Source organism: Cygnus atratus, chromosome 1 (assembly GCF_013377495.2).
Source record: "Cygnus atratus isolate AKBS03 ecotype Queensland, Australia chromosome 1, CAtr_DNAZoo_HiC_assembly, whole genome shotgun sequence".
Taxonomy (NCBI): Eukaryota; Metazoa; Chordata; class Aves; order Anseriformes; family Anatidae; genus Cygnus; species Cygnus atratus.
In genome coordinates, this window is record NC_066362.1 from 537,010 (window position 1) to 550,793 (window position 13,784).

The following is a 13,784-nucleotide window of genomic DNA, read 5'->3' on the forward strand; positions in this document are numbered from 1 at the left end:
TTGGATTTTTCCTTGAGGAGCCTGTAAGTAGTGATGTAGACAGCCTTTGGAAGTACATTTTCATTTTATACATGCATATGTGCATATACACACTAAACTTACGGACATCAAATACAAATATGGATATAAATCTGTGGATATTTTCGTTATATATGTCTTTGCTATATAGTTGTACAAAAGCATTGTTAGGGGAAAAGAAAATTGAAATTAACAATTGACCTGGGATATGACTGCCCAAACAGTCAGGTGTATAGACCTCTGCCTGGTCTGTTGTAGTGCCTGTTTGGTACTGAAGAGACCCTGCTGGCTGCCTTTCCTTATGGGTAAGGAGAAAACCTCTTATGTCAGAAGTTGGTTCAGCCAGGGAGCATTTTCTGAATATCTCTTCTGTCACTAGTGAAATATTCTTGGTGTAAGATACTGTAATCTAGTATTAATTTGATTTGACACGATAAAAAAAAAAAGAATTGATCGCTCCGATAAAAATGTGCAGGAGTAGTAGTAGATCTGATGGTCGTGATCTGCTGTGATTTACATGTGTGGAGCATGTCAGCAAACTGTGAGCATCTCCTGAGGATGGGAGAGTGTCATTTTTCTGAATCTCAGAGTTTTTGATATTTGGGAATATCAATTTTACATAATGAAGAAAATCTACAGGTTATTTGAGGACACATTGCTAAATGCAGCCCAAAAGTCAGGGGAAGAAAAAAAAAACTGCTGGGCAAGACATCGCCCCACTTCAGTGAGATAATGAAGGAGCAGTTAAATATTACTTATAGCCACAGTATCTCCTTCTTACTGGAAAGGTTAGCAAGTAAAAGGGAAGGAAATGCAGATAATTTGAGCTAAAGTACGTAGGAGGTTGATAAGGAAAGCCAAAGGAAATATCAAAGGCCAATATGTAAAAATAATAAGAAATTTTTAAGCATTAGAGGCAAAAAAAAAAATCCGGTAGAGATCCATTTCTATATGCAAATGATAAAATTGCATATTCTGGTGAAAAAAAAAAAAGTAAAAATGTTCTGTTCTGAGTTTGGAACAAATCAGGAGGATGTATCTATCCATATGATGTGCTTGGAACAGAAAGTTTCCCAGCTGTAACCAAGGAGAAAGTGAGATAGTATTTGCTAAAAATAAACATACTCAAATTAACAGTCTTGAATAACATATACCCAAGTGTCTAAAAGAGCCTTGCTGAGGAGTTGTCTGAACCACTGATGTTAATACCTCAAAATCTTGCTAATCTATGAAATTTCAAAGAGTTGGTAGAAGGCTGTTGCTATTCTAATATTCTGAAGGTATAAAATAGGTGATTCAGGAAACTTCAGCTTGTTTAGATCAACACCAGTGCTGCATAAAATAAAGAAAAATTTGGAACACAACAAAGAATTAGGGAAGGAAAATACAGGTAGTAAAATACAGTGTGGATCCATGGAAGGTGGAAATAAACCTGCTGTCCTTTCTTGACAGCATCATAGGACTGGCTAAAGTGAAGACTGTGTTTACATAGCATGTTTTGACTTCCTTAATAGCCATGTGATTTGTGTACAAATAAATGTACATTAAGTGGAATTAACAGAGGGAGTATGGCTTAGATTCTTTACAAAATTGTTCAGTGGTGCATTTCAGAAAGCATCTGCTAAGGAGAAGGTACCAGTGCGTGGAGCCATTACCAACCAGGCTTCATTACAGTTTTTGATCCCTGCAGCTCAACACTTCTATCACTGTTCCAAAATAGTGACAAAGAAGCTGCATTTGTAAGGACTGAAGGTGTCACGAATGGTGGGGGAATAGCTACCTGTAAAGTCACTGCTGCAGAATGGTCTGGCTTTCCTGACAAAGCAGCCATATTCCAGCAGCCCATGTAACGTGTCTGCAAGCAAAGATTCCAGGTTACACGGTATGAGATTACCCTGGAAAATGTAATTCAGCAAAAGACATGGGTTTCTCCAAGATAATTGTGTTAACATTAGCTGATTGCGTAGGATGTGGCAGAGATGTTTTGTTTGTATATGTAAAGGATAAGCTTTAAGAGTTATGTGAACTTGCATATCTAGTTGCAGCTTTGGAAGATTACTAAAGCATTACTTCGTGCAAGTAAGGAATTCACACCACTGGATGAATCTGAAGTTACTGAGTGGAATTCAAACAAGGGCCTCAAAGTGATTCACAACATGAAAAAAGGTTTGGGAGGCTTAAGGAGTCCATCTTGTTCAGCACATGAAGGCAGGAGCCCTGGTGCGCAGGTGTTTAATTCATGGAATCAGAGTAGTTTGGGTTGGAAGGGACCTTAAAGATCACCCAGCCCACCCCCTGCCACGGTCAGGTTCATCTTTCACTCGATCAGGTTTGAGTTCCATTGCCTGGTTTGTGGGGGGTCTGTTCTGGGGGTCCTGCTTGTGGCAGGTCTCAGTGTATATGCAGAAGTTCCCCTGGATAACTGTGATCACGAATTTCAGTGAAATCCTGTTTCAAAGCATTTCTGCACCAGTACATGCTATGCCCAGAGAATGAGATTGCCTGGGAGACATGGGAAAGACAGTTTAGAGCTCAAGTTCCCAAAAGGAGTGACTTAGGATCTGGAGTATCTTGGAAGCTTTCTCCAGCATGAGAGTTTTGAAACACTGAGGGGATAAAGTTGGCAATCAGAACATGCAGTGGCATACAGGTTTGTTCCTGTTGGTGAAGATTTATTGCCCTCAGTTCTGTCTAGCAGTCTGCATCTCCTGGTTGTTGGACCAGGTGTTCTTCTGGTAGAAGAAGAATCTTATTTCAGGCTTCAGCGCTGACATTCCTCTAAGAAACTCTTGCTATTCCTGGGAATTTGCACTACTGTGGTGATCTATTGAAGAGTCCAGAATCATTGAATCATTAAGGTTGGAAGAGACCTCCGTGGTCATCTGGTCCAACCATACCCCTACTACCAGTGTCACCCAGCAAACCATGTCCCTAAGCACCAGGTCCAACCTTACCTTGAACACCCCCAGAGACGGTGACGCCACCAGCTCCCTGGGCAACCCGTCCCAACACCTGACTGCTCTTTCTGAGAAGAAATGTCTCCTCATTTCCAACCTAAACCTCCCCTGGCACAACTTGAGGCTGTTCCCTCTAGTCCTATCACTGGTTACCTGTGAGAAGAGGCTGACCCCCAGCTCCCCACACCTTCCTTTCAGGTGGTTGTAGGGAGCAATGAGGTCTCCCCTGAGCCGCCTCTTCTCCAGACCAAACACCCCCAGCTCCCTCAGCCGCTCCTCACAGGACCTGTGTTCCTGGCCCTTCACCAGCTTCGTAGCCCTTCTCTGGACACGCTTCAGGGCCTCGATGTCCTTCTTGTAGTGAGGGGCCCAAAGCTGAGCACAGCACTCAAGGTGCGGCCTCACCAGAGCTGAGGAGAGGGGGACGATCACCTCCCTGGTCCAACCTGCAGGGATAGTCATTTTATCATCCTTTAGCAATCAAACATTACATTGTCATAAACTGTTAAGCAATTCCTTTCTTGCAAGGGGGCAGTTTTCTGTTCTTTTTTTACCAACAGTCTGACTTCAGCTGGAAATACTTAGTTTGTCACATTGCTGCCACCATGCTAGGGACTGCTGAACATACCAGTGATCTCCACATAGGTCGCATCTCCTTGAGGAATTTTTCTCAAATGCTTCAGAGTAGCCAGATGTGCTGAACCCAGACTTGTATCTCAGGAACTTGTGGGGACTCAGCCCACCATGTGTGCAGGCAATAACTTTCAAGGAAGCTGGGTACTGTTTTTTGTTGTCCCAAAATTTTCTGGAGATGTGGCTTTTTTTTTTTTTTTGCTTTTTTTTTTGTAGCAGAGAAGTTAACCTGCTGTAAGAGGGAAACTGCTTCCATGCATATAGTTCAGGGGCAAGATTTGGAGTAATGAAAGGTCACAGTCAGGAGTATGTTCTGGGGCTGCCAGCAGTGGTGTAAGGAGCTCTAGTGAAGAGCCACAGTGGTAGGCAAAAATCAGCTTAGCAGTTCCCTACTTTATCTAAATTATCAGTGTTCAGGACACCTGTAAGATGAATATATGAAAGAACAAAGAAGGAACAAAGCAGGGAAAGACAGGAAGGGTAAACAAATAAGAAAATCAGTCTCTTTTAAAATACGTGGTGAATTCCACCTGGAGAAAAGTAATCCAAACTCTAGATCTTCAGAGTTTTCAGACAGGGAACAAATCTGGAAAGCAGCAACACACCAAGGTTGTCAGCAAATAGCCATGGAATGTGCCGCTGTGGTCTGTGCAGTGCTTGGTGCAGACAAATTGCAGAGCTGGTGCATCCCCAGCTGGCACAGCTGGATGAGCTCTCAGCTGCTGTAGCCAGTTGATCTAGAACAAAGGCCATCCTCTGGTCCCCTTCTGTTGAGGCAGATTCAGCTTTCTTTGCAGCTGCTCTGGTCAGTCACTCCCTGAGTTTCAGGAACACATAGCCCTTGCCTTTCTTTTCAGAGCTTTCATCTGCTGTAGGGGTTCATTGGTCAGTCACAGGGTGGAAGTATTTGTACAATTGCTCAAATCACATAAGAGCTTATTTGGAATAATATCCACCCCTGTAGACAGCTGTGTTCAAAAAATACAAATTCAGGCTGGAAAAGCAACATGGAGATACCAGGAGAATGAGGACATTATCACAGAATCAGAATCATAGAATGGTTTGGGTTGGAAGGGACCTGAAATATCATCTTAATTCCAAGTCCCCTGCTGTGGGCAGGGACACCTTGCACTACACCAGGTTGCTCACAGCCCCATCCAGCCTGGCCTTAAACACTTCCAGGGATGGGGCATCCACAGCTTCTCTGTGCAACCTGTGCCAGTGCCTCACCACCCTCATGGTAAAGAAATTCTTCCTTATTTCTAATCTAAATTTGTTAGTTTAAAGCCATTCCCCCTGCCCTACCCCTACCCCCCGGCACAGAGTCCCTCCCCAGCTCTCCTGCAGCCCCTTCAGGCCCTGGCAGCCCCCTGGGAGCTCTCCCCGGAGCCTTCTCTTCTCCAGGCTGAGCACCCCCAGCTCCCTCAGCCTGGCCCCACAGCAGAGGGGCTCCAGCCCCTGCAGCATCCTCGTGGCCTCCTCTGGCCTCGCTCTGACACGTCCCTGTCCTGGTGCTGGGCCCAGAGCTGAACGCAGGCTCCAGGTGGGGTCTCAGGAGAGCGGAGCAGAGGGGGACAATCCCCTCCCTGCCCTGCTGCCCACGCGGTGCTGGTGCAGCCCAGGATACAGTTGGCTTTCTCCTGTGACAGATTGCTAAAGTTTTGTATCCTTGTCAACTGCTGAAAGGGATCAGACTGAAAGTATGAAATGCCCTGCTGGACCAGATTGATGGTCCATTAGCTCAGTTCCGTGTCTGTGACAGGAGCATTAGAAGATGCTCTTAAGGAAAGCACGTGTGCCCGGCCATTTTGGGTTGTCCATTCCTGTCGTACCTTCCAGCATCCAACATCATTGTCCTGGGGACGTTAACAGAAATGATCCTGCTCGGTCCTGTTAGTATCTGTGCATGGATCTGCTCTCCAGGTCTTCATCTAATCTCTTTCTGAATCTGACAGGAATGTCTACCTCCATGGCCTGCCATGCCATGAATCTGGAAGACAATTTGTCTGTTCTGTAAAGAAGACTTGCTTTGTCTGTATCTGATCTGCCACTAGTTTCACTGTGAGCCCTCTCCTTCTAATGCTGCACTATTTGGTGAAGAGCAGATCTGCATTTACTGTATCCACTGCCTAGGGTGGCTTTGTAAGCCTTGGCCATGTGTCTCTCTAAGCCTTCTCCTCTCCAGGCTGGAAAGTCCCAGCATTTTCAGTCTCTCATCGTAGGGCAGTTGCTCTATCCCTATTTTAGCTGTCCTTCCCCAGACCTTCTCTAGCTCCACCACTTCCCCCTTGAGATGCTGATCCAGAACCACACACAGCTCTGAAGGCTTGCATGTGCAGGATCAGCATAGCCCCAAATGACATTGCCTGCCCTCTTTCCACCTCTTTTCTGATATATTTTGTTGGTTAGTGGTGTGGTTTTTTGGCTGCTGTTGTGCATCATGCCCATGATTTTGAGAGCTGTCAGCATCAGCTCCAAAACCTTTCTGGAGTTGTACCCACCAGCTCCATGTTCAGCATTGTGTAGCATGGTTCAGATGGATCTTCCCTAAAAGCAGTACTTTGCGTTTATCTTCATGGTGACCCATTTGCCACCTTATGCACATTCATTCAGCCTGGGAGTCCTCCTGGAGTTCATCGGCTCTGTTGCATCATTTGGCTACTCAAAAAATAGTTGCATCAGTTTATAATGTCCACAGACTTTGACATAGCGTCCTCAGATTTCTGTGCATGTATGTTTTGTAGCCACTTTCTGCATGGTTTGATTCTTGATTTGGCCTTCTTCCAGGCCAAAAGTGTATCTCCAAGAGCTGGGCATCCTCATCAGGCACATGTGTCCAAGAAATTGGAAGTTTTTCTCTATTGCTGGATCAAAACTAGTCGTTTCTACCACTGTTTGTCTGATCTTTCCCATTCTGACACACCTCCCCGTTTGATGGCCAGCAAGTGCTTGGAGTGTTTAATTCAAGGGGAGGACTCCCAGCTGCCCGTCTTGAAAATTAATATCTGCACTTCACAGACTGGGACCAAAAACTGATTTTTGTGTGTGTCTCATGCGATTCCCGTGTGTCACTCGAACGTCGTCAGACAGCCCAGGGCTGTCTGCATGACAGGGATCCTCCATGCAGTGGGTCTCTTCAGAGAGATGAAACAGTTTGCTTTGTTCATTTCGCTGCCTCCTCTTTTTGTCTAAGTACTTTTCTTCCTCCTGTGGGAGATGGTATTGTGCTCCTGAGAACGCATTTCTGACGTTTCAGTCTTGCTGGAAGGCGGGGGGATGTCTTCGCTAAGATATTCTCCGGGTTCAGCAGATCAGCATCATCAGCAAACCGCAGGCTGTTCTCCCTGCCAGGCGCCTCACACCGAAGGTCTCTGGCTGTTGTGGCTTCATCCAGCAGTCTGCAGGTAGGCTGAAAGGTCCTGTCTGCTGCCAGATCTCCCTTCCCACTGCTGAGCGGTATCTTGAACCACCGGCTTACTCACTGCTAGCGAGAGCTCAGCTCCTTATAGGTTATAAAACCAGCCTTGGTGTCCAGGCTCTGTGGTCTTGGAACGTACAGCTTACTGTGCCATATTGAGTCAATGCAGTTTTGAATTTATGGTGCATGCAATTGTCTGACCAGTCTCCTCTGTGATCAGCTTTGCTGTATAGTTGTATGGTGTTCATTCTTGACCTCCTGTGTTATTTTAGCCTCCTGACTGCTTTTCTTACCGGCTTTCTGCAGGATGTCATCTCCTGTGGGTCAGGGTTGGCTACAGCTTCCTGTTTTTGCAAACCTGTCTGGTTTTATTCCATCTTTCAAATAAAAGGCCTGGCAACATGTGACTAATACTTTGCGGTTGTCACTGGAAGACCTTTAATGTGCTGTTCCCTCTCTCCTAATCAGCGGCAGAGATGTTATTTTTTCCCATAGGCCAAATTATTCACGTTCACATCCCAGTGATCGAGCTTTCCTTGGCAGATTTTGTAACCTAACCTGGCTCTGGCACATTTCTGGCCAGCTTGGTTGTGGCTGTGGGTTGACGTCCTTCTGGCCAAGGATGTTTCAGAGTCACAGGGTCAGGTCGGCTTCCCAGGACAAGTGTAGCGCTGAGACTTAGCACTTACTGCCCAGCATCATGTTTTTCTTGTCTTTTTTGGCTGGGTCCTTAGGGTGCTTCATCAGGTCAGTGTTGCTCTCTCTGCTGCTTGTTTGCTCATCAGTCAAGGAGTGCCCAGCAGTGGAGTGAAATTGCGCTGTACAACGTGAATTGGTGTCTTACGGCTTTTTTAGGAGTTGTCCATCTATGGGCACTTTTAAAACACATTGGGCAAAAAGCTGTCTGGCCATGTTGGTACCTTTTTTCATCCCTGGTCTCACTAAGGTATAAACAATTGAAAATCCACATTTTCCATCTGTCATTTGAGCTGTCAGCAAAAACCTCAGCAGCCTGCCAGAATACCAACAGAATATGGATGCTTGGGTCCTGACCAGATCGTGCTTCTGCCAGGTGGAGCCACAGGAGTTAATGCTCTCCTGGAGACCACGTACTCTGGCTTCTGCCATAAGTGCTGCAACATGATGGAGAAGAGGGTGGAAATATCACCTTTACAGCCCACAAGGTCAGAGCTTCCCACTCCTGCTTCTTTCTATTGGAGTAACCTAAAAAATCTGAACTGCTGCCCATTTGGGTGGACGTGTTTGGATGATTAAAAATGAAACAGAAAGCACAGGCGTGTTCTATCAGTGTTTCTGTTCTTTATTTGGAAAGGAGCAGGGTGATGTGCCTGTATCACATGCAGATGATGAAATACTTTCCAAACCATTAGTAAGTGAAGCTGTCAGCATCTACCAGGTGGTAATTTTTCAGTTTTTGCATTTTTTAATTTTATGATACTGGGGAAATGCCAGGAGACTGGCAGAGCATTGGTGTTTAGAAGGGGCAAGAGAGATTATCCATTGAATTATAAAATTGTGAGCCTGGTACCAGTTTCTGGCAAAAATGGACACGCTGATACTATAGGCAGTTGATAAAGAATTAAAGAGTAGAATATAATTAACACCAGAAAATCCCATAAAACAAATTTAATTTCCTTCTCTGAGATGTCAGATTTGTTTGATAAAGATAACTGTTCAGATGTAATAGAGTTTTATGGGGGCCTTTGTTTACTACTGTATAACATACCCATTACAAAGTCCATTGTGTACAAAATCAGTGGAGCACATGTTAAGTGGTTCACAAATTTGCTAAATGACAGGTCTTGACAAGTAATTGTCAGTGAGAAATCATCGCTGGCTGGTGCTTCTAGTGGTCTCTCCAGGATTTAGTTCAAGACCTGATGCTACTCAGTGCTTTCATAAACGTTTTAGAAATGAACCTGAAATCACTGCTAATTAAATGTATGGTGACCCACGGGCTGAAGTGTTTGGACAGGTGGGAGCAGGGCTGTCTGCAGAGGGAGGAACCGGGATGGATCAGCCCCACGTGGCTCTGCCTCCTGGGCAGAGCTGCAGGCAGGGGCAGCGGCCAGGGGCTGAGGGCTCTGAAGGTGCGGAGAGCAGGGGGAGTGAGGGCCTTAGATGAAAGAAGCAGGGCAAAAAGTGGGCTGGCACTGGAAGGTGCCGTGCAGCCCGAGTCTGCTGTTTAGATGTGTTTCGAAAAACCAGATTGCTTGCAAGGAATAACTCATGAAGTGGTTCAGGACTGGGAGAAAATGCAGGGTAACCACGCTGCAGAATTCAATCCGTTCAATACAGCTGATCCAAAAAGAAGGTTTAGAGGTGATTTAACTAGAGTAGGCTGGTAATTTCATCAAAATCCTATTATTTGAGGAAAACCTATATTTTCATGAAAGCTGAATAAGAGAAATAATTGAAATAAAATGAGTATTTCAAAAGCTTTGTATCTTAGAAAATCTTGATGTTCTATTTCAGAACTAACTTCAATGCATTTTCTTTTTTGTATTTTTTATGGTGTTTCACAGAAGACCGCACTACGGCTCATGAATTACAAGTGTTATAATAACCTACATAGTTCTAATTATGTAAACAGCAACATTTACCCAAATTAGTATTAATAAAAACACCTTAGACCTTAAGATGAAACATCTCCAGCTGGAGTTGGAACAAATGCAAAGGAAACATTCTTGAAATGTCAAAGTTCCCTCCATCCAGGTCAGTTCTGCGTTTCAGTTGTTGTACTTCTGTTCACAGAGGGTGAGGTCCAGAGGATGAGGCCGGTAGTGAGGAAGATGCTGCACAATAAGGAAAGGTGTCACAAGAACCAGCGGCTGAAGTTTGATTTCATGCTAGTTTAATATAGGAACTGGGGGGCAAGCAGTGGCAGTTACTAAGCAGTTGGAACATTCAGGGGTAGGGCTTAAATTCTTCATCTCCTGGTGTCTTTGAGTAGTCTTTGACCTGAAGCCTCTGGCATGCAACAGCCTGGATATAAAGCTTCTGATCTTGGAATTATGGGCAACCTAAATACGGTCATTACCTATCTTTTGAGTGGTTCACTTCTGGTAACATAAATATTAGTGTAAATATTAACACAAGTGCTTCTGTTTTTGCCGTAGCCCTGCCCATAGAAAATCACTTGTCCTTTATTTGCCATCATTCATTATCTTGTATCCAGAGTAATAGCAGTCCTAGAATATACAGCACATTTCAAAAGTGAATGCAGAAGTGTGCAAACCTGTCTTTTTTTTTTAACAAAGGGTAGGTAGCCCTAGCCACCAAAGTTGGGACCAGAAGGCAGAGGTTCTGCTGCCTGGCGACTGCCCCACCGTGTGCTGCTTGCACCGGCCTGGCGCAGCTCCCCCGGCTTCTCTAGCACGTTGGGGCTGCTGGCACCCAGCGCCTCACCAGGCAGCTTAAATGCCTGAGTGTGCACAGCCACGCAGACAGGTGGCTGGTTCTGTGTTGTGACATCCATCAGTCTTGCCCTCTCTCTTTGTCAAGAGCCATCTCTGTACTGGACCGTTTCTCTTTTTTTAGGTGAATGGTGTGAACGTGGTGAAGGTGGGGCACAAGCAGGTGGTCTCGCTCATCCGGCAAGGGGGGAATCACCTGGTGATGAAAGTTGTTTCTGTCAGCCGCAAGCCAGAATCAGAAGAAGTTGTTCGGAAAAAGGGTAAGTGCAGAGCTTGGTGGTGCTGTGAGCAGGAGGGCTGGCATTGTCGGGGCATGAGTGGGCTCAGAGAAGCCGTGGCCATGCCGGGAGGAGCTGCGGCGTGGAGCAGCCGTGCCAGGAGGAAGCTGCAGCACTGCAGCTGTTGGGAGCAGAGAGCGCTGCATGTGGGAGCCCTGCTTGTCCTCGCAGCACGGACACCCGGACACGTGTGGGGAGTGGTGCAGTGGGGATGGTTGAGGGTGGAGAGGCTGACAGAGCTCTGCTGCTGAAGGGGAAGCCGGGCACAGCTGGCAGCTGCTGGCCAGGCCTCCTGCAGGCCCCGCCATTGCCGGGCTGCAGCGCTCCGGCAGCACTGCTCTCACTCCAGAGCTGGGTGCTCTCGATGGAGCAGGATGCCAGCTCCTCCATGGAGCGGAGCCGCTGCTGGGCCCAGTCTGGGCACTGACCTCTAGTGCCAGCGGCAGCCTGCCCCTGGAGCCGGGGCTCCCCCAGCCTCAAGGGGTGTCATGGCACAGAACTTCCCCCGCCCTGCACTGGGTGGGAAGCAGCCCCCCAGGGGTGGGGGCTGCCCCTGCAAAGCACAGGGCTGTCATGGAGGACTGTCCTGGTGGGGATGCAGGGGGTGCCAGGGTGGAGGACGGCCTCCAAGTTGTGCAGGGGGTGATGGGATGGAGCTTGTCCTCCCTCGAGGGGATGGGAGCTGACCACGGGCTGGGGGCTCCTGGGGCCACGGCCAGTCCTGAGGCTGCCCGGCCGCTCTGGGGAGCACAGGTGGCCATGGAGCCCCCTGCTTTGGGCCTTCGCCCAATTGTCCCCAGGCGCTGAGGGCAGAGGTGAGACCCTCTGCCAGAGGGCGGCCAAGGGGGCGGGCTGATGTGCTCATGGGGCAGGGCAGCCCTCAGGATAGGGGCAGCCAACAGTGGAGGGCAGGGGCACATCTGGAGGGGCGCAGCCAGCTGTGCATGGCAGGGCACATTGTGGCACAGAGCTGCGGAGGGCAGGGGCGCGCTGGGAGCAGCCGGCACGGGGCAGGCTCTCCCAGCCCAGCCCTGCTCTCACCTGAGTGGGGCCATGTGTGGGGAGGTGCCTGCGGGGCCGTGGTTTTTGGGGAGCAGGGACAGCAGAGTGGCACTCCCAGCCCAGCACACCGGGAGTGGGGGAGGGAGGCAGCTCTGCACGCTGACACCAAGCGCTGTAATTGCATTGTCGCTGCACAAAAGCATGAGCTGTGGGAAAGGCTGAGGCTTGGGAACCAGTGCCGGGACCACCACCGGTGCCACTCGCTGCTTCTCATGCTCCCAGCCCCGTAGCTGGTGAGCAGCCACCGGTTGCTGCTGGTGCCCCGAGCCATGCCCGCAGAGCTGCACGGCCTCTGTCCCAACACGGGGCCCAGGGACTGGGGCCGAGCCCCACTGCTGTCGTCTGGCAGGGCCCAGCTGTGGTGCCGCGGGAGGGGGCCCACCCCGTCCCTCCCAGCTGGGGCCTTTTTTTCCTGCGGGTGATGGAGGCCTGTGTGGGACTGGCGTTTTCTGTCTGAATCCGCCCCTGTTGGGGTCTCTGATGCAGGCAGCGCCAGCACCAGCCTGAAGCTCTGGTTGCCATGGCAATGCTTGAGCGTTGAAGCCAGTATTGTCACAGCGCGAGCGCGAGGAGGAGGCACCGAAGTGAAGAGGAAGAGCCTTCAACTCGTCCCTGTGCCGGTGGGCTCGTGGCATGGAGCGCCTCTGGGGCAGACCCGCGGGCCGGCCTGGCTAGGGACCCCCGGGCAGCCCTGCGCCCCAGCACAGCGCCCGCCGGCCATGTACCGCTGCCCGGCACGGAGCCGGCCGCCTCCAGAGCTTCGCTAGGGCAGCAGGAGCCTCACCCGTCCTGGATACGGCCCCAGCCAGCAGAGACGAGGGTGGGTGGGCTGCGTTTCGCTGGGGGACGCGCCGCGCCGAGGCGGGGATGAGAGACTGAGAATCAGGCCTCCTGGACTTGCTTCTCCCTCCTACCCCTCCACCCATGGCGTGTGTGGAGGGGAAGCAGCCATCAAAGCTGTGCGCTGAGTCCCGCAGGCAGGCAGCCAGCTGCCTGAGACAGATTTAATTCGCGAGAGGCTTTCATAGCCATAGCATCTCCGGTAGCGGCAGGGGGGCAGAAGCAGCCTGGGGACATGACTTGGACTCTCTTCCACTGAGGGCTGTGGGAGCCTGGGCAGCGTGCACGTGCCTGCGGCAGCCTCCAGCCCCTCCGCGCCGGGGCCTGCCCCAAGCCCTCGGGACCGTGCGACCGAGACGATGAAGAAGTTTGCCTCCACGCGCAGCCTCAATAAGATTCTGCAGCAGTGCGACTCCTCATCCCGCGAGTACGAGGAGATCCAGGCTGTGGAGAAGAAGTGGCACCTGCATCTGGCCACTCCTCGTAAGTTCCTGGACAAGAAATGCAAAATGCCGTCTCTCTTCCTTTCAGCTCCGCCGCCTCCCAAGAGAGCGCCCAGCACCACCCTGACGCTGCGGTCCAAGTCCATGACAGCCGAGCTGGAGGAGCTGGGTAAGCGGCGGCGCGGGGCTCGCGCCTGCATGCGGAGGAGCATGACGAGCATGCGGGGGCTGGGGCGAGAGCAGGCAGCACGCACAGCATCCATTTTCCTGAGGGGTGCATGAACGTGAGCTCGCGGCGACGCGCTCCTCCCGTACCGACGTCCCTGCTGTGCTGTGCGGGGTGTGGGGGGCCAAGTGCCCACAGGACCCCCACAGAGCCAGACCAGCTCCTCGGTGCCACCTCAGCAGGCAGACGGACCGGGACAGGGCGCTGGGAGCTTCTGTGTGTGTGCGGAGAGGCTCACCTCCTCCGTGCCCCATCCTTCAGGCACCCTGCGCCTCACGTGCGCCGAGCAGCCTATTGTTTTTATTTTCCTCTACCTCTAGGCAGATAGCACATGCTGCAAGATTAGCTGGCATCCCCCTGGGCTGCCCTCCTCCCTTACACACACACATGCACATGCACACACGCTCACACGATCTGCTGTCACTACAGAGCCTACCCACGTTTCCAGATGCTTTAGCATCCCAGCTTGCAG

The 13,784-nt window shown here is 49.9% G+C and overlaps 1 protein-coding gene across 1 annotated transcript in view; it reads left to right on the forward strand.

The window, feature by feature from the left end:
* The window catches only part of SHANK3 (SH3 and multiple ankyrin repeat domains 3), a 353,875-nt gene that overhangs the window by 293,444 nt on the left and 46,647 nt on the right, over positions 1–13,784 (forward strand). Inside the window, exons 16-17 of the mRNA XM_035569314.2 lie at positions 10,588–10,723; positions 13,175–13,255. Coding sequence (XP_035425207.2) covers positions 10,588–10,723; positions 13,175–13,255 — 217 coding nt within the window. The remainder of the gene's footprint in view (positions 1–10,587; positions 10,724–13,174; positions 13,256–13,784) is intronic.